Genomic DNA, 22,187 nt, shown 5'->3' with positions numbered 1-22,187 from the left:
CCCCACGATGCTGGTAGGGATTGAAGGGGAGCCTGGCACCATGGATATGTTCAAGAAGTAATGGGACTAAGTATCCTTCCACCCAGGAGGGCAGCCCTAGTGTCTCCCGTCTCTGCAGCCATACCCCCTTTCTTCAGTGGCTTGCCTCTCCCTTTCGGGTGACATATTTTCATGACTCCAAATAACTTCAACAGACCTTGGCTGCTCTTTGCTCTTCCTTCAAGCCCACATCCTGCAGCCACCATATTACTCTGTCTGGGGCTGTCTAACTATGGGCTACAGCATGGCTCATAGCAGCTATGGGAGGAAGTCCCTGCATCTCCAGGCATAGCTTTGCCTTGTCCTCTCCACGGAGCGACTCCGGAAGCTACCTGTGACTTCCTAATGGCTGTGCCTTTGCCTACCCCACTTCCTCTGCCGAGAACGTTCTCCCTACCCTCCTTGGCAGGCCTCCCATATCTTCTTAAGGAGGGTCTTCAGGCTCCATATACAGAGGGCACAGACACAAGGGAAACAACAGATGGGTCATTTTCACCATGGGCCTGATGCAATGCCAGGGTTTAAACCGGGCTTCAGAACTTGACTATGCCCTTTGAGGACAGTCACACCCAGGCCTCAGTTTTCTCCTCGCTAATGTCACCAAGAACACATACAATGGCTTCATGAGTGTCACTCTGTACTGGTTACTCTGTTCAGGCCCAATCAGAAATCTTCAGGACAGCCCTGGGCATAGGCACTGCCAGCTTTGTGATGTGTGGCCATGAAGAGGTTAGAAGCACCCACGATAGAGTAGGCACCCGGAGCAAACAGACGCCCAGGCAGCTGTCACTCTCCCGGGTCTGCACATTCATTACTGGGCACTGCCAAAGCTGGAAAGCTTTTAAAAGAACTGGGGTTGTTTTTGAAGGCTGGCACCTGTGATCCCGGCATACTGGACCCATGTCTGAGAAGGACCTCCTGGTTTATCAGGCATTAGTAGTGAGAAGGTTGATCCTGCTCTGGTGAGGTCTTAATTCCGAGAATGTCCCCATGAGCAGCCACCAGCTCACAGGGACCTGCTTGGGTGTCCAATGGGAAGCACTCTTTGTGGGCTTGGGTTTCGTGTGGGGACGGGCACACAGCTTTAACAAAAGTCTAGAATGGACAAGTGCTCACCAGCACATCCCCTGGAATATCTTAGAATTTAAAAGCTGCAGACTCTCATACCTAAGTGTTCTTGGTTAATTTAATGTTCCTGACAGGGAGGCAAGGGGGCCAGGAGAGGTCAGATGACTGACTGGGAGTCACATAGCTGCCAGGTGATAGGCCTCTAACTCCAGGCCTGGACCTCTGTTTCCTCAGCATTCAGGCCTTTTGGCCTGGTACACCTTCCCCAGAACATGGTCAGGCCTGTCTCTGTCTCAGGATCTCCTTCAGAGAGCCCTGGAGTATAAGACAGGACAACAGGTACAAGCTTTGCTAGAGTGTGGAGAAATAGCAACCAGGGGAGGAAAGGCTGGGAAGTAATGGGTAAAGCTTAGTGACTGTGGTTCCTGATCTCTCTGGACACCAAGTTGATACCCATAAAACTCTCCTACAGTCCGAGTGGCAGAAATGGAATGAGAAAGCCCATGGAGTCCCAGGTAGTGCATTCTGTCTCCTTCATGGGCATTAACTCACCCCTCCTCCAGCATCAAAGCATTTACTATGAGGACTCCCTTTTATAAAAGAGGAGGTTGAGGCTCTGAGGTATTAAATATTTAGCTTAATATCTGGACTCACCATCCATAATGCATCCATCCATTCCTTTATCCATCCTACTCATCCATCCATCTTTCTATCCATCCTTCTATCCATCTATCTTTCAATCCATCAATCATCCATCTTTTTATCTTTCTATCTATCCATCCATCTTTTTATCCATCCCTTTGTCCATATATCTTTCCATCCATCCATCCATCTTTTTATTTTTCTATCCATCCATCCTTCTATTCATTCATCCATCCATTCATCTCCATCCATCCATCCAACCATCCATCCATCCATCTATCTTTCTATTCATCTTTTCATCCATCCATCCATCCATCCATCCATCCATGTATGCATGTATCCATCCTTCTCTTGATTCATTCGCTGCACCCACACTTGCCAAATACTGGACAGAGCTCCTCCAACGAAGGTAAACTGGAAGGAAGAAGGGCCCATTCTCCTACAGTCTGGTGTGTTGTAAAGCAAGGGTCTCTGGGGCCACTTCAATTTTTTTTCCCTATGAATCTAGCCAGCCAAGCCAATGCACAGAATTACTTCAGGGTGCACTGGTGGTACAGCTTTCTCTAGATTGAACTTCACTCTGCAGATTACCAGTCTCCTCTTCCTCTTCTGTGTAATGGAGGACAGCAGGAATAATCCTTGTGAGGATGCTGGCAAGGTTTTAAAAGATAATCTGAAGGGAGCAGGAGAGAAGGCTCAATGGTACAAGCACCTGCTGCCCTTGGAGAGGACATTCAGAGATTGGTTCCCAGCACTTACATAGTGGCTCACAACTGTTTGTGACTCTAGGTGCAGGGGATCTGATCCTGATTCTGGCCTTCTTGGGCACTTCATGTACACAGTGAATATACATAAATACATACTACATGCAGGCAAACGTTAAGACACATACAAAAAATTCTTTAAAAGGTCACAGTGGGTAGGGCTGAGCAGTGAGGGTACGTGCCTTTAATCCCAGCACAGAGGTTTCTATGAGTTTGAGGTCATTCTGGTCTACAGGGCAAGTTCCATGACAGCCAGGGCTACATAGAAAAACCCTGTCTCAAACAAAGTAAAATGTAGTGGGTATAAAAATCCCTTAGAGCCTCGCTGAATGTTGGAGAGAGCCTTCTCCAGGCAATGGCAGAAATGAGTATCAGCTGTAATGGTCAGTGTTGCTCTGCTGGTCTGGAGGGTGGGAAGGGGTATCATGAGTGGAGCATGTATTTCAGCAGAGGTAGCCTGGGGTCAAGGACCACATCTTACCAAACATCCAATCAGCTTTTGTTCAGGCCCTGCAATTTCAGCTGTTGGTTTATGGCACCAAATGTATTTTTAAAATTGTGTTGACTGAAAACCAGTTCCAAGTGAATGGAGCAGAACTTATGGTGGCCTTCCCATCTGAAGAATCCCAGGTTGCCACCCACCGAGGGGCATTAGGCCTTCTTGCTGCCCCTACAGGAAGCTACTTCTGTAGTCCCTGGCACAAGTTGGTCTGTAGGGTCCTAAGCTGTTCCTGGTGCTGGTAAGAAATGGAAAGACTGGCAGGGAGCCTGAGGGACAGATGCCTGGCAGAGAAGTCCTTACCAGAAGAGAAGAGGAAACGTCAGAGCTGATCTCTCTACTTGTGGTTACCAGAGCAAAGACAAGGGACTGTCCCCTCTCACTGCATCCCCTCTTTCTTTACTCTGTCTTCTCCCATGCCACAAACACACCCAAAGTTGCATAGATGTCTGTTGCAACCAGATGGGTCTATTGCAACAAATGGGCTTCTATTAAGACAAGATAGGAATTCCTCCCCACCCAGTCTCTGGGGCCAGGCTACTCACCGACTGACACAGTAGAACGCAATCAGTCTGAAGATGTCCTCAAACACAAGTACTGAGCCCTCCAGGTACAATACTGGGGAGAGACAAGAAAGGCCCTAGTAAGTATTGCTCAATGACAAGGGGGAGGGGCTGGCTGCTCTCCTAGATCTGGAAGTGGTACATGTTGGTCATGCTCTCTATGGGTCCTGGCACCTCCCATAGGACCCCAGTATGTATCAGCTGCCAACTACAGTGAGAAACTGAGCTCACAGTGTGGATGTACTGAGAGTTCAGGGGTTATGATTGCTGTGGCTGATTTCAACTAATACACATTCACACATTCATCATTTTTGGTGAGTAGGATTCTAAAAGGATGATGACAGATGTATAGCCAGCTGATACTGATAGTTTCAGTAGGCACTGGCTTCCATGATGCCTAAATCAGGCCCATGGTCACATGCTTACCTTTTTTTTTTTTTTTTTTGCTCCCTGAACTAAGGAGTCTACACTGGGCTTTCTGGGCCTCAGTGTGCTGAACAACATGTGAACGGAGTTGTTCTTGTATCTTTCCCACGTGAAGCAGGAACAAGAGGGCTTCCAAACCTGGCCTTGACCCTGGAACTGATACACACCCCTTTCCCTCTTAGTGCCTCAGTTTCTCCCACCCTACAAGGGAACAGCCTTTTCAACCTAAACATAGAGTCATCTAGGTGATGCCAGCCTGCTACTTAGTTTGTGAAGCCTAGGCCAGTTTTGCACAGGCCTGGAGGTTGGGGAAGCAGAGCAGAGAGCCACACAGATCAACAGACAATACATATACCAACTGCTTCCCCCTCTCCCTGTAACCCAAGCTCTGTTCCTGACAGCTCAGGCCCTCTTAGAAATTAATATTTATCTATTTGTGACAAATAGGTCGCTGCTTCCTGTTTTGTGAGATGTAAATATTTATAAAGAGATTTAAAAAAAAATCCTGTTCCTGATATTTCCCCCCTTTGGGGGTGTCCCTGCGGTTCCATCTGGCGATCTTGAGGCTCTCTTGTCTATTGTTTCCAAAATATGCTCCTGGGTCTTCTCCCTAGAGATCAAAGGGGGTACCCTGAACCTGAGGAAGCCTGTGTGGGGTACCCTGAACCACAACCTGCTGGGGTTGTAGAACATGGAAGTCAGTAAGAGAGAAGCCATTTGTTCCAGGGCCTGTATCGATACTGCACCTGCCTGGGGGCTTGTGTCTGGGCATCAAATCACGGTGGCAAGAGCATGTGTTTATGGGGGTGTTGCACACAACCTATCTGTGCCTCAGTTTCTATAGCTGTGAACCAGGGTTACAAGTGTACCTATTTTTCAGGACTGAGCCACGGACCCCACAAAGATGTATTAAAGTCCCAATGTCTAGAACATGGCATGTAGACTTATTTGGAAATCTTTGCCATGTTTGGTGCCCTTCTTATGAGAAGGCTTTGTGAGTAGACAGAACACCAAGGCACAGAGAAGGAATGGCCACGTGAAGACAGAGGCGGAGCCTAGGGCTGGGAGACCAGGTACACACTTGGGTCCGAGTCCTCAGGAATAACTAACCCCACCCACGCCCTTGTTTAAGGTGTCTGTCCCCCAGAACCATAAGAGAGTAAGTTTCTGTTACTGAAAGTCATCCAGTTTGTATCCTTTGTTGAAACAGGAAGGAAAGAACATACCACCTTTTAAGCCTGAAATAAAGCAGTTCTTGGGAGCTGCTTCTGATAGCACAGGGATCTTCAAAATAATGGTAATGGCCCCAAATGGCAGTTTTAGCAGGTAAGACAACCAGAGAGGCTGTTGGTAGTGGGAGGATTCCATGGTTACACAAGATAGTATGTGCAGCTTCTGCAAGGAAGCCATATGCTGATGGGGGGGGGGGGAGACCCTTCTCCCTCATCCCTACTCGCTGTCTCTGCCCTTCGAGCCTGCAGGCCTCTCAGCCCTCAATCTATCCTCTATTCCTGGTTTTGTGTCCTCATTCTCATCCTTCCCTCAGCAGGACCACACACAGGCAGAGCTATGGGAGGCTTGGCCAGTACCAGAGGCTGGGGACCAGCAGAAATCAGGGCATCTTCTTTCCTGCCTATGTGTCCAGCACACAGCTGGGCCAGGCACATAGCCAGGGTCCACAAAGAACAGGGTAGGATGGTCCTTCCGGTGTGGTAATGGCGAGCAGATCCTGTCTGAGAGAGGATGGCTGGTTGCTTAGGATGACGTGTGAGCTGGGATGGGGGTGAGGTGGTAGAGTTGGGGAGACTGGAATGAGGGGTTCTGTGCCAAACCATTAAGGCCTGTTTAGTAGAGTTCAGTGGCACCATGCATGGTTACATTGTTAGGCAACATGAGGTTTCTTCTAGATGCGGTGAAACATTCTTAAATGGTGGTAATGGTTGTTCAACTCTGAATACATCAATGCCACTGAATTATATGCTTTAAATGGGCCAATCATACGATACCCAAACACAGTGAATAAACATGTCTGAATAAAGTTTAAAAAAAGGTTGTTACATAAAAGAGACGGGGAAGGTTCACTAGAGTAGACTCAGTTTTCCTGCACCGTTTTGCTGAGGTTTTTGTAATGAGTAAGAATGACTTTTTTAGCTAAAAGTATTTTATTTTATTTCTATATGTATGGGTACTTTGCCTGCAAGTATGTCTATGAACCACATGAATGCCTGGTGCCTGTGGAAACCAGAAGAGGGCATTAGATCCCCCGAAACTGGATTTACAGACAGTTGTGAGCTGCCATGTGGGTGCTGAGAATTGAACCTGGGTCCTCTGGAAGAGCAGCCATTTCTCCAGCCCCAAGCATGGTTTCCAGAAGCCTGATTTGACAGAGATTTCTCCTAAAGTAGTTTATCTGGTATATCCTCAGGTACTTCCCAAAGCTGACCAATGCCCAGACCCCAGCACTGCCAGGAGGCCATGACACCTTTAACCTCACATTGCCTTTACATGTCCCTTGGGGACACCCAGCACCCACTTCTACACCTGGCAATATCCTGTGGCACAGAGCCTGTCCCTCCTGGCCAAGACACTAGACCACCGGTCATACTTAATGTCACAACATCTCTCTTCTCCAGAGCCCCTCAGTGAGAGCCTTAGTATGGAACGTTCTAGAGGTCTCACCTCACGGGTTGATACTCTAGAGCCTGCCAGCAGGAGCCAGTTTGCTGGATGACTGGGGGAGGGTGGGGGTAGAGGTGCACCAGCCCAGCTCCTGGCTTTTACAATATCAACAGTAGACAGAACACTGTTACTGGTTCTATCCCATGGCAACCTAACAGTTATTATGCCTTCTGAGTGCTGGGATCAAAGGTATGCCCAGCAAAAAATACAGGAAAAAATCTAAATGAACAACCCATTAAAAAAAAAAAAGGCAGAAGAGCCAGGTGGTGGTGGCACACGCCTTTCATCCCAGCACTCAGGAGGCAGAGGCAGGTGGGTCTCTGAGTTCCAGGACAGCCTGGTCCGTAGAGTGAGTTCCAGGGCAGCCATTCAGAGAAACCCCGTCTTTAAAAAAATTAAAATAAAAAAATGAGCAAAGTATCTGAATAAACATTTTTTTATAAAAAGAAAAAAAGTATACAGGCCCCACAGTCATTAAACACATGGAAAACAGGATACAGTTTGTGCTCTCTGGGATGGCTGCCATCAAAAAGTCAGACAGCAAGCATTAAAAAGGAGAGGCAGAGATTGGAACCATCACCCATGGCAGAGGGGAACAAAGTGATGTGACGGTGGGAAATAGTTTGGCACTTTCTATAACCTTCAGAATTACCAAGAAGTGCGCTACTATGTCTGTGCAAGCCTGAACACAAAGGTGTTCACAGTGGCACCCTTTATGCCAGGGTCTGGTGGTACTGTGCCAAGCACTGTGCTCGGTGCTGGAGTTACTATGCCCAAGAAAGCAGGCATAAGTAGTTTCTGCCTTTTGCAGGACATGTGTTTATAGAGTGACAAAGTAGAGTTGGCCTGATGGTGGTGTAGATACAGCTATTCACACAGAGGCACGCAGATCTGAGTCTGAGGCCAGCCTAGTCTGGAGAGTGAATTCCAAGACAGCCAGAAACACACAGAGAAACCCTGTATCCAATAAATAAATAAATATACAATTTTTTCCTTTATTTTTGTGTTTATGGGTCTGTTTTTGTTGTTGTTGTTGTTGTTTTTTTTTTTTTTTTTTTGCTTGCACGTATGTGTGTCTATGTACCAGGAGCATGTGATACCTTTGGAGACCAGATGGGGGGGCATCAGATCTCTTGGAACTGCAGTTAAAGAGAATTGCGAGCTGCCATGAGGATGCTGGATTCGAACTTGGTCCTTTGGAAGAGCAGGCAGTACACTTTAACTGCAGAGCCATTTCTCTATGTCCAGTGGGTTATTCATTTTTGATGTTGAGTTTTGAAAGTAAAGGCTAAGATACAAGCCTTTTGTCAGATTCATGCCTTGTAGGCTTGGAGAAGAAAAAGACCCTGTGACACCTGGCTGGGGACAGCTGGCTGGGGACAGCTGGCTGGGGACAGCTGGCTGGGGACAGCTGGCTGGGGACAGCTGGCTGGGGACAGCTGGCTGGGGACAGCTGTCTGGGGAGAACTTTGGGTGGGCCCAGGATCTCTTTTTACCAATGTCCTCATCTCTGAATTTCCCTGTCACCCAGAGAGGGTTGGAACATCTACTGTTACATTTTGACACCCCATCCCCAAAGGGCACTACTTTGGCAGACACCAAGGACAGAAAGTAACGGTGACAAGAGGCTGGAGACTAGGGAGAGAGTAAAGTCTGCAGCGCTCCCCACAGCAAAGGGAAGCATCCCTTCTTCCAGGGACCATCCCAGCTATAGGGTCTCCCGTAGGCTCCTTCCCCATTTGGAGGACTACACTTGTCCTTTGTGTGTGTGAGGTGTGTATGTGTGAAGTGTGTGAGCATGTGTGTGGCTGCCATAGAGAATGGACTACCTATCTCTCTCTGCAGACCCAGCCAGAGCTCAGTTTTTTTTGGTGTAAAACCCACAAAAGCTGCTCTGTTCTCAGAGATGGCAGGGTGTGTGTGTGTGTGTGTGTGTGTGTGTGTGTTCAAGCGTGTGTGTGACAGGGGTCTAGGGGAGGAGAATATCAACTCTGAGCCCTGGGGCCCCAGAGTATGAACTTTCCCTTGCCACTGAGACTGTGTGGTGCAGTTCTATCTCACCTGAGAACCTGCTGAAGGAGTGCTTCCTGACCAGAGCTGCCAGCCTCACAGAAGCAGGATAAGGGAGGGACTGACCATCCCCAGCTCCACCCAGAGACGATCCCGTGTCCTCTGGGGAAGGAAGGCTATTTACCACTGTAGGTCAAGGCTGTACAGCACCAACCCAGTCTGACCGAGGCAACGCCTTTCTGAGGCTCACTTTCAGAGTGCAGGTGAGGTATCGTGAGAGTCAGTACGGCCAGGGTGGCATGCTACGGAGACCGAGTGAACAGCCAGATAACCTGGGTGTGGAGGGCTGTCAGGGTGAGGCTCCGGCAGCTGGGAAAGGTGCTGCTCAAAGTGTACCAGAGAGACGGCCCTTTCTGCCTGGCTAGTAAGGATAAGCTGGGGATGCCTCTACCTCTAGAGTCTGGCTGAGTCTAGAGCCCCCTTTACTGTGCTCCTGCCAATCAGTCCAAGCCTCATCTCGCAGGCTGTCTCCTTGGCTTGTATTAATTAGATCATCTTCCTCAGCCCCAAATTCTCCACCAACCAGCACCCAAGCAGGATGCCAAGCATTGTTGGGACAGAATGAGCCTTGCCCTGGGGCACCGAAGCTGGAACCTAATGGGACAGGTACAAGGAGACACGGACAGAGCTCTAAACAAAGTTCCGTCCAAATACCTCAGCCCGGAAACTAGGAAGGTTTAGTAGGTGGCCCAGGGGTGTGGTCAGGTCATCACTAGGCCCTTACAGGTCAGGACCAGCAGCAGCACGGAGCAGAGAGGACAGGGAGGATGCACCAGAGTTCCCACTGGAAATCAGCATTGATTCTTGCCTGGTGATGGCACAGGCCAATCTCCTCCCTTGTTATTGGGAGGCACCAGGGGGATGCCTTCCTGGGAAGAGTGCCATCTCCTCTCTGGGTTAGGCACTGCTCACATCTTGTTCTCTAGGACAGGATGCCATCACATCGGTGCAAGAGGTCCAACTCATTAGCCTGGGCACAAGCCTCATTTCTTTCCGTAGTCCCAGCTATAGGATCCTTTGGGGGTTCTCCCAGATTTGCATTTGTGAAAGACCATGTCTGAACCCCACAGGGGGAGCTGCACTGATCTCAAGCTGTTCTTGTTTAAATAAAAGGCTCCTGTTTTTGGAAGCTGTTCCATCCTATTGAGAAAGTGCAAACAAGAGGCTTCACGAGTCTGAAAAGGAACACGGGAGAAACTGTCACGATCTAGACGGGACTTCATCTGGGAACTATTTATAGGTTCAGATGCCAAAACAGAAGGGGGCATTGGACACATTTGCAAAATTGCCACGTATCAGGGAACACTAAATAAAGAGAGAGACATCTCCCTGCTACACTGAACCAATCAACCAAGGGAGGCTTGTGACTGCCCACCACATGAGAGAAGGAACAGTGTGGAGGGAGGTGTCCTGGGCACCACCCTGCTAGGGAGGTCAGCTCCAACTATTATGAAGGACTCACCATGGATAGTCAGAGAGCACTGCTTCAACCTCAGGATTTTACAAGGACGTGCAAAAACTGCATCTTAACGTACGGAGACATCACCGAGTAGACATGTTGCTTTGCTTTCCTGTGCTAAGTGTGAAAGATCTGGGGGGCGTGCTTCATCTCAGGCACATTTCAAAGTGCGGGAGCCACCGCACTGAATGAAGCCACGGTTCTCTCACCTGAGAACAAACTGCTCTCCCAGAATTGGCCATGCATATATTGTCACGCCTTAGGAGATGGCGCTACTGGCACTTACTGATCAGAGGTCAGGAATGCTGACAATATCATGCCCTGCCTAGGCAGTCTCACACAGCAAGGGGGGACCTGCTAGGGCCTGGTGTGTGCACCCGGAAGCACTTAGCAGGAGTCTAGAGACATTCACTTTCCTCTGAGCTGTCTTTGTCATCCCAGGGAGGCTGAGCCTTGGCTCAGTCAGAAATCTGCAGTTGGAGAACAATGCTATTGGAGGTATGCACTCCGGGTTGAGGTCGGGTGTTGGGGTGGAGTGTGCTATTCCCTTGTCCAATTATGGGTCAGTTTACATGCATCATTTTAATGTCCACAGGTTTTGTGTCAGGGCTAGCAATGCTAGAGCAGAGCCCCGCCCTCCCCATAATGATGCAGGCATGGGCTCCTAACTCAGTCTTATTAATTGCTAAGCACCTACTGCATACCAGATAGCACCATTAGCCATGACCCTTACTGTGTCCCTTTTCTTTTGGCAGGCTAGTCATCTTAAATATCTCTGGGACATGTTCCTTCTCCTGAGGCCCACCATGCTGTCCCCAACATTTGCCAGCCTTTACCTCTCATCCCCACTCTGGAAGACATACGACTTCTCTGTAAAAAAGCACATCAGATGATGTCCCCGCCCATGTGTCCTTCATTGGGCTCTGGAGGCCTTGGGACAAAGGCTGAGTCTCACTCAAGGCTTGTGTGCAAGCTTTGGGTTCTCTGCTTGCCCCTTCCTTCTCTGAGCCCACATTCCCCTGCACACACTCCGTACCCTGGTACTCTGCACAAGCTGTCCTGCCACTTTATATACACCTCCTCTCTCATCCAAACAGGACATTTCTCTCTGTCTACCCCCCTGGCCATCCATCACCAGTGTTGAAGGCTGGCAGTTCTTCTTAGGGCAGCACAAATCCTAACATTCTCTAGTTTAGTCATCCAAGCGTTTGTTGAGCAAGCTACTGTACTTAAACTGAATAAACAAATAAACCAAGGTATGTAAACCTCTAAGCATAGCAAGTGAGTGACCTTTCATAGATAGGAGTTTTCTGAAAGCAGAAGCATCTATTCCTCTCCTCCTCTTCCTCCTTTTGAGACAGGGTCTCCTTGTGTAGCTCAGGCTGTCCTCAAACTCATAATCTTCCTGTCTCTGATCCCTCTTCCATTCCCCACAAATGCTGGGATAATGGGTACACAACATCACATGGAGCTCAGAAGCATTTACTTTTGCTTTATAAATCATTTTGATTTATATCCAGGCAGTGATGGTGCACACCTTTAGTCCCAGCACTCAGGAGGCAGAAGCGGGCAGATCTCTTGAGTTTTAGACTAGCCTGGTCTACAGAGTGAGTTCTAGGACAGCCAGGCTACATAGTGAAACCCTTTCTTGAACCCCTCCCCCTCAAAAATTATATTTATTTATATGCAGGGGAGGGAGCAAGGGGCAGTGCATGTGACAACAGTGTCCACTAGGAGGTCAGAGGACTGCTTACAGAAGCTAGTTTTCTCCTTTACCATGTGAACGAGTCCTAGGGATGAACTTGGTTGTCAGATTTAGTAGTGGGTGTCTTTGCTTAGCCACTCACTGGCCGAAGAATTGAAGCAGGTGCCAAGAGCCAGACTGCTGTGGTTCAAATCTTGACTTGGTCTCTCACTAATGTGTGATTCTGACCAGCTGTGGTCTCTGAAAAATGGGGGATTATGATTCTTGTCTACGTCTGTGGAACAAGAGACAGAACTGATTGGCTTGAAAATATTAATTAATTAACTAATTTCACTGGCTGATATTAGTTGGGTCCTGGTCTGGTTTGCAGGATTTAGGTTGTTTTTCCTCAAATCTTTTTCAGGGAGAGTTAGAAGGCCACATTCAGCCAGGCCCTCACCTCCCCCCCCCCACCCCCCGCAGGCCTCTCTCCCTTCTGTCATCCCTGACTTTTTTCTCTTCAGGTTGGAGGCGACTTGGCTCTTAGAGTTTAAAAAGAAGCTGCCAGTTCTCCAAAAATCTAGGAGGAACTGGCTAGAGTCATTTCTGCTTATTCTGTTGACCACAGAAGTCACAGGCTAAAGTAGATTCAAGGGCGGGGCAATATACTCCACCCGTAATCTGCCACAGTGTGGTGCTAGATTCTAAAACTGATATACAGATTAAATTAGCAGAGCAATTGTAATCCTAGCACTTGGGAGTCTGAGGCAGGGAGATGGTGTGTTTGAGGTCAGGCTAAGCATGTGGAGAAATCCTGTATCAAAACTAGGAAAGAAATATTTTATACCAAATGCTTAATCCATGACTGCTGTTATATGGTACTCCTTCATTTCTCTCATTGTGCTTAACATGGCTCAGCACCCAGCCACAACTCACTAAGTACCTTTTGTGCCTTAATTCAGTGGAGAAAGAGGCATAGGGATGCTTCAGGCTGGCCTAGAAGTGGGAGGCTCCTATAGTGATCCATGAGTCACATTCTACAAACCTGGGATCCTGTTTGGGATCCGGCTGATGTCCTAAGGTAGGAAACTAAAGTCCTCAGAGGCCCAGAGGATCCAACACAAACCTAATACAACTTTCTCTAAGGGTCTCCCCAAAAATTCTGCTATAGGGAGGTCCCATAGGTCACAGGCAATGAGAACAAACTTCTGCCCCCATTTATCTATAAAGTATGTAGCCATTGAACTTCAAAGCTAAGTCTACCTGTTGGCTTTTTCTTTCATGGCCACTGCCATTAATCTTTCTCAAAGACAAGCAAGTGATATTTCCACAGCATACTTCTAGATGACAGGCTGTGGTCCTCAGGATGCTGAAGCTAAGGAGAAGCCCCTCAGATGTCTGTGTGGAAGTTCCTCAAAACTCCAACTGCTAGCCATGAATAGCCGAGTCACATCAACTGTCTGATTTCTCCAAGAATTTATGACATTATCATAGCATGCTCAGATTCCACCTCAAACCACCATGTCTGTCTGTCTGTCACATACACAAATATCATGCTTTAGTTTACAAGATCTCACATACATGTGAAGGCCCCAAGGGTTCTCTGGGGTGGTTGTTCACATCCTGGCTTTTCAGATGGGAAATGGGAACAGCAGGGGGATGGCCATAATTATCTTTCTAGGAAAAACCATCCTAGGTAGAGCATTTTCTGGTTTTATATACTTAGTCCCTAGCTGGGAAGAGGCACAGACAATTCTCTCCAGTGGTTCCGATTGGTTCTAGCACTACAAGGGCCTTAACCCAGAGACAAAACTGCCTGTGCTCAGCCTTCAGAGGCAGGGTCATGCCTGGAATTCCCATCTCCATTGACCTCCTCACTGAGGCCACATAGCCCTGACCTGCTTCCTTTCTGCCTGGCTCTGGTTCTGTGTCTGGAACACAAAGAGGAAACAATGACCTGACTGTGCAGGTATTAATGACTGGACCATCGACTTCTCCATTTCCCTCTCTGCCATTCATCTGTCCCCTGAAGAGTCTGTTGAATGAAGGATATAGAGATATGACTGGAAACAACTGGGTCCAGGTGAAAGAGGCATGCATCCCATGTTAGCTGAATCCCAGGTAACATCCTTGGGTACCATTTACTTCAGCTGCAAAGAAGAGATCCTAACAACTATTTCAGAGGTTTTAAAGACAGAAGACTGGAGGTCCAAAAGCCATGTAATAAGTCCCCAATGACTGTGGCTAAAGGCTTAAGATTCCAGGGTACAGTGACAGGGGTTTAGTTTCACTTGGCGGCTTCAATCTTTGTAGGTACCTAAGACAGGGAACTAACTAAAAGGAACATTCAAGCCAGGAAAATTCCTTTAGGGCAAATACCCTAAATGTTGACAATGTAAAGACCAAGACAAAGGCAATAAATGTAATAAAAGCTGAGCCAGCTGCACCACAAAGAGCAAGGAAAACCATTCTTCCAAATGAGGGAAGACAGGCATGAAGAATCATGGAAGTCAGCCTCCACACGGGGTTGTACTGAGAACTACAATACACAAATACATTGTTTACTTTTGTCTAGTCTTGCCCTCGTCCACTCAGGTACCCCAGTGACTCTTAGAAGCAGACTCTGATCTAGCTTTACACCTGTCCCTCTCTAGGACCTTTGACTATAGCTGGCAGTTCTCAGCCTTCCTAATACTGTGACCTTTAATACCTCATATTGCTGTGACCCCCCCAACCATAAAATTATTTTTGCTGCTATTTCAGATCTGTAATTGTGCCACTGTTATGAACGGTAATGTAAATATCTGTGTTTTCTGATGGTCTTAGGTGACCTCTGTGTAAAGGTCATCTGACCCCTAAGTTGAGAATCTCTTTCACTAGATTACAAGAGAACTGATCATATTATTTTGTAATTGCTTGCTCTGCTTCCTTGGCCAGACTGGAAGACAAGAAACCCCATCGAATCATCACATAGGAACCAGTAAATGCTAAGGCCTTATATACTACGGGAACACGCACAGCAGTGTTTAGGCCACTGTTACACGTCTGCAGGTCTTAGGTATGTTCTTGGCTGTTCTTATAGATTCCTTGGAGGTGTAACAGTCCTGGCTAATGGGAGTGAGGGTCACATGCCACATGATCTATTTTGGTTCCCAGAGCTACTTAAGTGGGAGCACTGAACAGGAAATCTGACTTTATTCTCTTCTAATGTATGCATCCAATGGTATATATTTCTCCCAGGCACTGCCTGCTGTAGCCCACAAGATCATCCATGCCTGAGACAGGAAGCCAAGAGACCCTAGGGATTAGCTCCAATATCCCCTATAGCTGTCTTCAAAAAAAGGCTTGGTGAGTAGAAGCCTCTGATCCAGAAACAGCTGAGTCAAGTCGCTGTCCCTTAGATGGGTTTTCTGAAGCTGCAAAGTCCCTAAAGGCAGGCACTCAGGCACAGGAAGACCAGGAGCACTCCCCACAGGCAGACCAGGAGCACTCCCCACAGGCAGACCAGGAGCACTCCCCACAGGCAGACCAGAAGCACTCCCCACAGGCAGATCCACAATGATGCTAATCCATTTCACAGTCGTCATTTTCCTTTCACCACCAAGATCCTATGCTCTTCATCTTTCTATACCTCTGTCAAGATGTCCAAGTCCAGTTCTTTCAGAACCAAACAAACTCCTCCAGCCACCATTTTCATGTTCACTGGAGATGCATTGCTGCCCCAGATATCTCATGAGGCACTGACTCCTCCTGAGTGCTCCTCTTCTCATCTGTTGGAGTCTGCCTTCTAACAACTCAGAGTGCTCCCCCTCTCATGGCCATCTTGCCTTTCAGCTCTCCAGTCCTAACTCCTAAGCAGTCATTTAGCTTTTGCATCTGATGGTTTTCCACAAGCCATCTCTCCTATTGTGGTTGGTCACTGTCCCTGCTGGCTGCCACACAGCCCAGGGGCTCTAAAGCATCCATCTTGTTGGGCTGCTTTCCTGCTCAAAACCTTTACATAACACTACAAAGCAAATCCTTAATAGCTGCTAATGACCCAGTCAAATTCCATCCTTGCAGCCTTGATTTGTTACCTCTTCAGTTACCGCCGGAGCATGGCGTACCCTTGGCCTCCTTGTTTCTGAGCTTTGATGTAGAAGACTATGGCTTCAGGTTCTCAAGCCTGTTCCCCAAATGTTCTTCCTCAAAATTGTTTCTCAACTTCCCAGGCTTACATTAGAGGATAGTGGCCCCATTTCCCTTTGTCAGTACTGGGTCCTGTCTTAGCCCCCTTATGTTTTCCCTCAGAACCCACTTAGCAGATACTTAGTTTGTCACATACTTAGCAGCACAGAGCTGAGAAAGTTCTTCATAATAAAATAAGATGGTGAAAAAGGAAGGTATGTATAACTGTGATATGTGTGTGTGTGTGTGTGTGTGTGTGAGAGAGAGAGAGAGAGAGGGGGAGAGAGAGAGAGAGAGAGAGAGAGAGAGAGAGAGAGAGAGAGAGAGAGAGAGAGAGAGAAGCAGGCCAGCCAGGCATCTAGGAGTTGGAAGATCAAGAATTTGAGGGGAGCCTTGGCTTCAAAAATGCAAAGGAAAGACAGGAATGAGAAAGGATGGAAAGATGAGGGGGTGATGGGTTCATGTCTGTAATCCCAACTCTTGGGAGGTGGGTGTGAGATCTCAAAAACAAGTGGAGGAGGAGAAAGGAGGAGGAAGAGGAGGAGGAGGAGGAAAAAGAGGAAGAAGAGGAGAAGGAAGAGGTGGTGGTTAAGTTAATTTCCCAAGGTTCTTAGAGTTAAGTTGCCTTCCCTTCCTCATCTTGACCCAACCCTAGGTCTGGAAGCTCAAAGTTGGAATGGTGAAGGTCCAAAGAAGTAAACAGTGGCTATTTTAGCCTAAGATCCTGTGGCCACTAAGCAGCCTGGGACACAGTGGTTTTAGCGCAGTCCTCAGGACAGAGAGTACAGGAAATGAGGGCTTGTGAGGTGTGAGCTACACATTGCTAATTATAACAACCACTGTGCCTTGAGTACTTGCTACAAGTGGATCTCAGGACTTCTTCCCAGAAATGTCTACATTTAGATACAAAGATGCTTGAGTGCTCCCCTGCTGGTTTCTTCTTTCATGGATCTGACCACAGCTGTGCGGGGAGACACCTTCTATTCAAAGATGAGGAAACCAGAGTACAAGGATGTCAGATGTCTTACCTGATCTCACAAGAATAAAAATCTAGAAACAAAAGTCATTCTTTCCAAAATTCATGTTCTAGAAAAACAAAACAAAACAAAACAAATAAACAAAAATATGAAGGGGTTTGCACCGACAAGCCTAAAGGACCTGGTACAAAGCAACCAGCCCTGCCTCGCTTCAGATAAAATATGGAGTTTCTATACCAACTCCTCCTTTATGAGTAACACCTGTTCATGGACTTGAGCTCCCTCCATTCAAACACAGTTCAGATTGCATTCTAGGGTTTTTGGTTGGTGTCAGACAAAAGTATTCAGAGAAGTCAAAGCCACTCTGGCCACATGGATTTCTACTGCCCAGGAGGACTCAACTGAGATCCCTCCTTTGCCTCTAGAGGTGATGATCTCCTGTACCAATCAGCATGAGAATTCGCCATAGTTGTTCAAGAGATGGACTGTTCTCTAGATGCTTACGCATTCAACTTGACCTGAACCCACCCACACCCCTGAGAGTGAAGGTTTACTCAGAATTGGTGGACGGACTCTTCTAAAGCCAGGGTCAGAGGGCGGGGTGGTGGAGGTCTGAAGTACCGTGTAGCCCACTTTCTGCATGGCCTGGCCATGCCACTGCCTCAGGGATGCCCTGATAGAGACTGTCCCAAATAGTTTTTCTTCTTCCTTTATTCAGCAACCACTAGGGAAACCGCAATCTCATGGATAAGTCTATCACGGTTACCACCTCTACGAATATTAGCAAAGCCAGGTTCAGCTGAATGTTCTTAATCTGTAAATTTGAAATCCGAAATGTTCCAAATTCCAAGACTTTTTTCCGCTTACCAACATTATGCCATGAGTGAAAACTTCTACACCTGATAAGTTACAAGTTAAAAGGCAGGCGCCTTGACAAGACTTTATATATTATATATTCTCTTGTAGGCTATGTGTATACGTATGCGTACAATATAGGTTTCTTTGTTAGACTTAAGTCTCATCCCCAAGACAATGCTACACATATGCAAAATATTTCAAAATCCAGGGAGTCTGCAACACTCCTGGTCTCAAGCATTCTGGATAAGGGATGCTCCTGTTATCTAGGGTAGGTTGTTCATGCCATCAAGGGGCAGCATTGCCTCCCAGAATTGGCATGGCTCCACCCATTCTTCATCCTGCTTCTTCAACAGGCACTTCCCTGCTACAGATGCTCTTTTGTAATCCCTGGAGTCACTTCCCCTTCCTGCTGGCTACAGGGACATGGCCGGGGCCTGGGAAGATGGAACATTTGCCCAGTCATACAAGTGGCAAGAAGCAGGGGTGAGAGAAACCAAGCTATGACAACAAAGGCCAGTGTTAAAAGAGAGGGTGGAACCCAGGATCTAGAATCGCTGAGGTAGGGAAACAGCCCAGCCAATGGCCTTGCTCTGGCAGCAGACCTTGAGGGAAAGAGGCTTGGGAACAGCAGAGAGATAGAAAGAGAGAACAAAATGAATCACACAAGTGGTGGGCACCTCTGTGTTTGTGGCAAACGTGTAGGAATAAGGATCGAAGAACCAGATTGCAGTTGACTTCGGTTTGCATTTTGATTGTCTTCAGGACAAAGCTGAATACTGAACTTGAAGCCTGAAAACACAGGGAATCCTACCATGTGGCCCTGGGAGAAAACCAAGAACCTGAGATGTTAGTGCTCCCATTTCTAAATAGTCTGGCATAACCCTCTTGGCAGAAATTAAGATTTTTTCACAGACACTGGTGCCCCTTCTCTGGAATATTACACAGTTGAAGTCATGAATTGTAAGCTGGGAAAAGGAGAAGCCTGGGCCCCTGGTACCAGTTAGAGGAGGATTTATATCCTGGGAAGAGATTTCATAGATTTCTGATTACTTGTCAAACAACCTTGCAGGACACACTTGGGGTTCAAACAATGACACGTCAGTGTTGGGCAGGGCCATGCCTCAGCCAGGACTGCTTAGGTATACATACCTCTTCCCCGCCACTTAAACCTAAACCTCATGTCAGCATCCGGAGGATGGACTTGTGGAGGATGCTTACTGGATCTCTTGATTTGTTTGTCTTCCCACAGTGGGAAGCTTTCTTTTCTCATCTTTTCATCACCACATATCTTTCATTTGCCTATTGAGGGCGGGTGGCCAAGCCCAGCTTGTGGGGGCTCCCGGGCTATGATGCTCACAGTTCTGGTAACATTCATCCATCTTAACAAAACCTTACTCATCTACACTTTCATGGGCTCCTGAACCTTCTCAGAAGTTCCTTGTCTACTCCCTGTTTTAGCAACAACCCCTCTACATGTGGCAGGAACCTCCACCCCACTTTGATCATCACTTAGACCCAATCAGACCTTTCTTGTCCACTATCTCCTAGAAGTAGGGTCAATCTGCCCACCGTCAGCCAGCACCCCATTCGATCATCCATCCACTCGCCCCCCACCTTGCTATAGATTCTCACCTGTGCAAGCTGAGTTGGAATTAGGCCAGTTCTGCGCTTGAGAGCCCAGTGGCTGTGGTGTTTCTGAACTAGGTCTGTTTTAACCCTACTAACCATCATCCCAGATTTGCCTTCTGAGTTGGAAACGGGACGTGAAATCAAACTCCCACCCTGTTTTCTAAGGGCTGGGTTATATTTAAGGTGCAGAGGCCTGGAATGTGATGCCCCTAAGGCAACAGCAGGCCAGTGGAAAAGGCACATAGGACAAGAGAGCAGAATTCCAGATAGCTGCTGGGCCAGCTCCAGTCTCCCCTCTCCCCTCCTAAAACCCTCAGGCACCCTGCTTTGAAACATTATTTTCTGCACAGGGCTCTGGGCATGCCCACTTCTGAACACTTTTCCAATCCTAGAGCTAAAACTCGCTCAAGGCACATGGGTCCCTAAATGTATAAAGGGAACTAGCATGCGGCAGCCTAGTCCCAAAATCAGGACTCTCAGTAAGAGGCAGGGTGATTCTGAAATCCCAGCCCACCAGTTTGTGGCCTACTGGTCAACCTTCTCTTGGGATCACAAACACATCTAGCATTATGTGGTCCCAGAGACACTGTGAAGGTCACATTTCCCTGAGCAGATGAAAAATGACCCAGGTTCTTGGGGGAACAGGAGACAACCCAAACAACCCCACCCCTTCTGAGTCATCAAAGGACACAATGTACTTCAGTGATTTGGAAAAACCACAACACCCGCCCCCACCCTGACTCCACAGCCTTTTCTCAGCTCCATGTCTCTACTCTTATACTCAGGGAGCAACTCCCAGAATTCCTGAAAATCCTTCTGCTTGGGGCTGGAGAGACAGTTATGTGGTGGAAAACACAGGCTGCTCTTCAGAGGACCTGGGTCCAATTCCCAGCACCCTCATGGCAGCTCACACCTGTCTGCAACTCCAGTGCCAGAGCTTCTGACGCCCTTACCCAGACCCATGAAGGCAAAACACCAATGCACATAAAAACAAATTATATATTTTAAAAAAAATCCAGCAGCTCTGCTTTCCCTGGCACATAATTGACTATGTTTCACAAGCTAGGCCATGTGATGGAGTTCTTGCTAACAAAATATGGGTTCAGGAGACATCTAGACTCTTCCCAGTCCACGATTACCTTGGACCCAAACCCTAAAACAGGAGGTTACATGCTGAAGGTAGCAAAGCATCAAGGGGCCTGCAGGGGGCCTAAGGGAGGCTCATTTTGTTTGTGCTTGGGAATTAGCCTCCTGCAGCTTTTAGTCATTTCTTGGTATTGTGGCAGTTGGCTGATTTCCACATAGCATATCCCCATGACAGTAAAAGCCTTTCCACTTCTGTCTCCTTATCTTCCTTGGCACCCTAAGTGGCAGGTGCCCTGTGATCCTGCCGTAGGAAGCAACACCTCTGCTGCATAGGGATACACATTCTCTCTGTAACCCTGGCTGACTTGGTACTCAGTCTGTAGACCAGGCTGGCCTTAAACTCAGAGATTTGCCTGCCTCTCCCTCCCAAGTGCTGGTATTAAAGGCATGTGCCATTACTGCCTGGCTTGGGGCACATACGTTTTGTTTATGTGGCTTGAGTTGCTGGGGAGACCCTCTTTCAGCAGGCTGGGGGAAAAGTCAGCCTTTTGTTGGACAAACACAAGCACCTTCGCACATTCAGAACCTAGCCCTAAAGCTTCCTCCTTTTAGATACCCTTGCACAGTAGATATTATTTAGATATTTTTCCCAGCTTAAGGAGCATCTGGACCTGCCCCACACATCAGGCATCCTCTGGCAGTAACAGCTCTGTCACATCACAGAGCAAGTGATGTCTGTTGGTCCTGCTCTAGCATAGCCCCCACTCTCCATCCTGACCGGAGACCCCTGAGGTTAGGACCTCCATCTTATTCATCTATGTAGACTCTCAGTGTCTTGAAAAGCAGGCACCCAAGAGGACTTATTCTGCTGTTGACCTAGGGTGACAAGCTTCAGGGAACACCCTGGAACTGTTCCTATGGGTTTCAGCTAGTGCATGGAATAGCCTATGGATTCTTGTCATGGGCTTCTTAGATTTCAAAACTTAACATGTGAACACATGGTCTTTGAAAGGAGGTAGAAGATGGTTCAAGAGAAGAGGGAGCCTAGGTCAGAAAAAGTCCAAACTCCAAGATGTCTTTAATAGTACAAAGCTACTGTGGAATTCAGGCATGGTGGTTTGTGCCTGTCATCGAGGCAGTGGGAAGGCCGAGCTAGGGGGAGCATGAGTTCGAGGCCATCCCGGATTAAAGACCCCCAAACAGGTTTCCCACAAGCCCAGGTCTCTTCTGGTAGCCCTGTGTACACTCAGACGTTTTACCTTTGGCTGTGCTTGCTCATATGACCCTAACTAACAAAGGCTGTGGACTAGAGATAGGACAGGAACTGTTAGTTCCGTGTGATGGAAGAGAAAGCTGAATTTCAGAGAGGCTACATGACACACAGCAAATCATGGCTTGAGAGTGTAGTAATAAGTTAATGGAACCAAGGACCAGACATCTCATTTCCTCCCCTTTCTCTGTTGTCCTTAGTGCTCAGCAATAAGGGAGAACCTGACTGTGGCTGATGGGAAGCAAAGCCTACAAGCTGTGAGCAGAGAGAGTGAATAGGAACTGTGACTTTGCTGAATGTTTTGAAA

The 22,187-nt window shown here is 47.7% G+C and overlaps 1 protein-coding gene across 2 annotated transcripts in view; it reads right to left on the bottom strand.

Annotated features, from left to right (window-relative positions):
• The window catches only part of RIN3 (Ras and Rab interactor 3), a 94,779-nt gene that overhangs the window by 32,909 nt on the left and 39,683 nt on the right, over positions 1 to 22,187 (bottom strand). For both annotated transcript variants that reach the window (XM_080917309.1, XM_080917310.1), the window contains exon 4: positions 3,558 to 3,630. In XM_080917309.1, coding sequence (XP_080773435.1) covers positions 3,558 to 3,630 — 73 coding nt within the window. The remainder of the gene's footprint in view (positions 1 to 3,557; positions 3,631 to 22,187) is intronic.

Source organism: Micromys minutus (assembly GCF_963924665.1).
Source record: "Micromys minutus genome assembly, chromosome: 1".
Lineage (NCBI taxonomy): Eukaryota > Metazoa > Chordata > Mammalia > Rodentia > Muridae > Micromys > Micromys minutus.
Note: the sequence above shows the minus strand (reverse complement) of the source record. Positions and strands in the feature narration are given on the sequence as shown.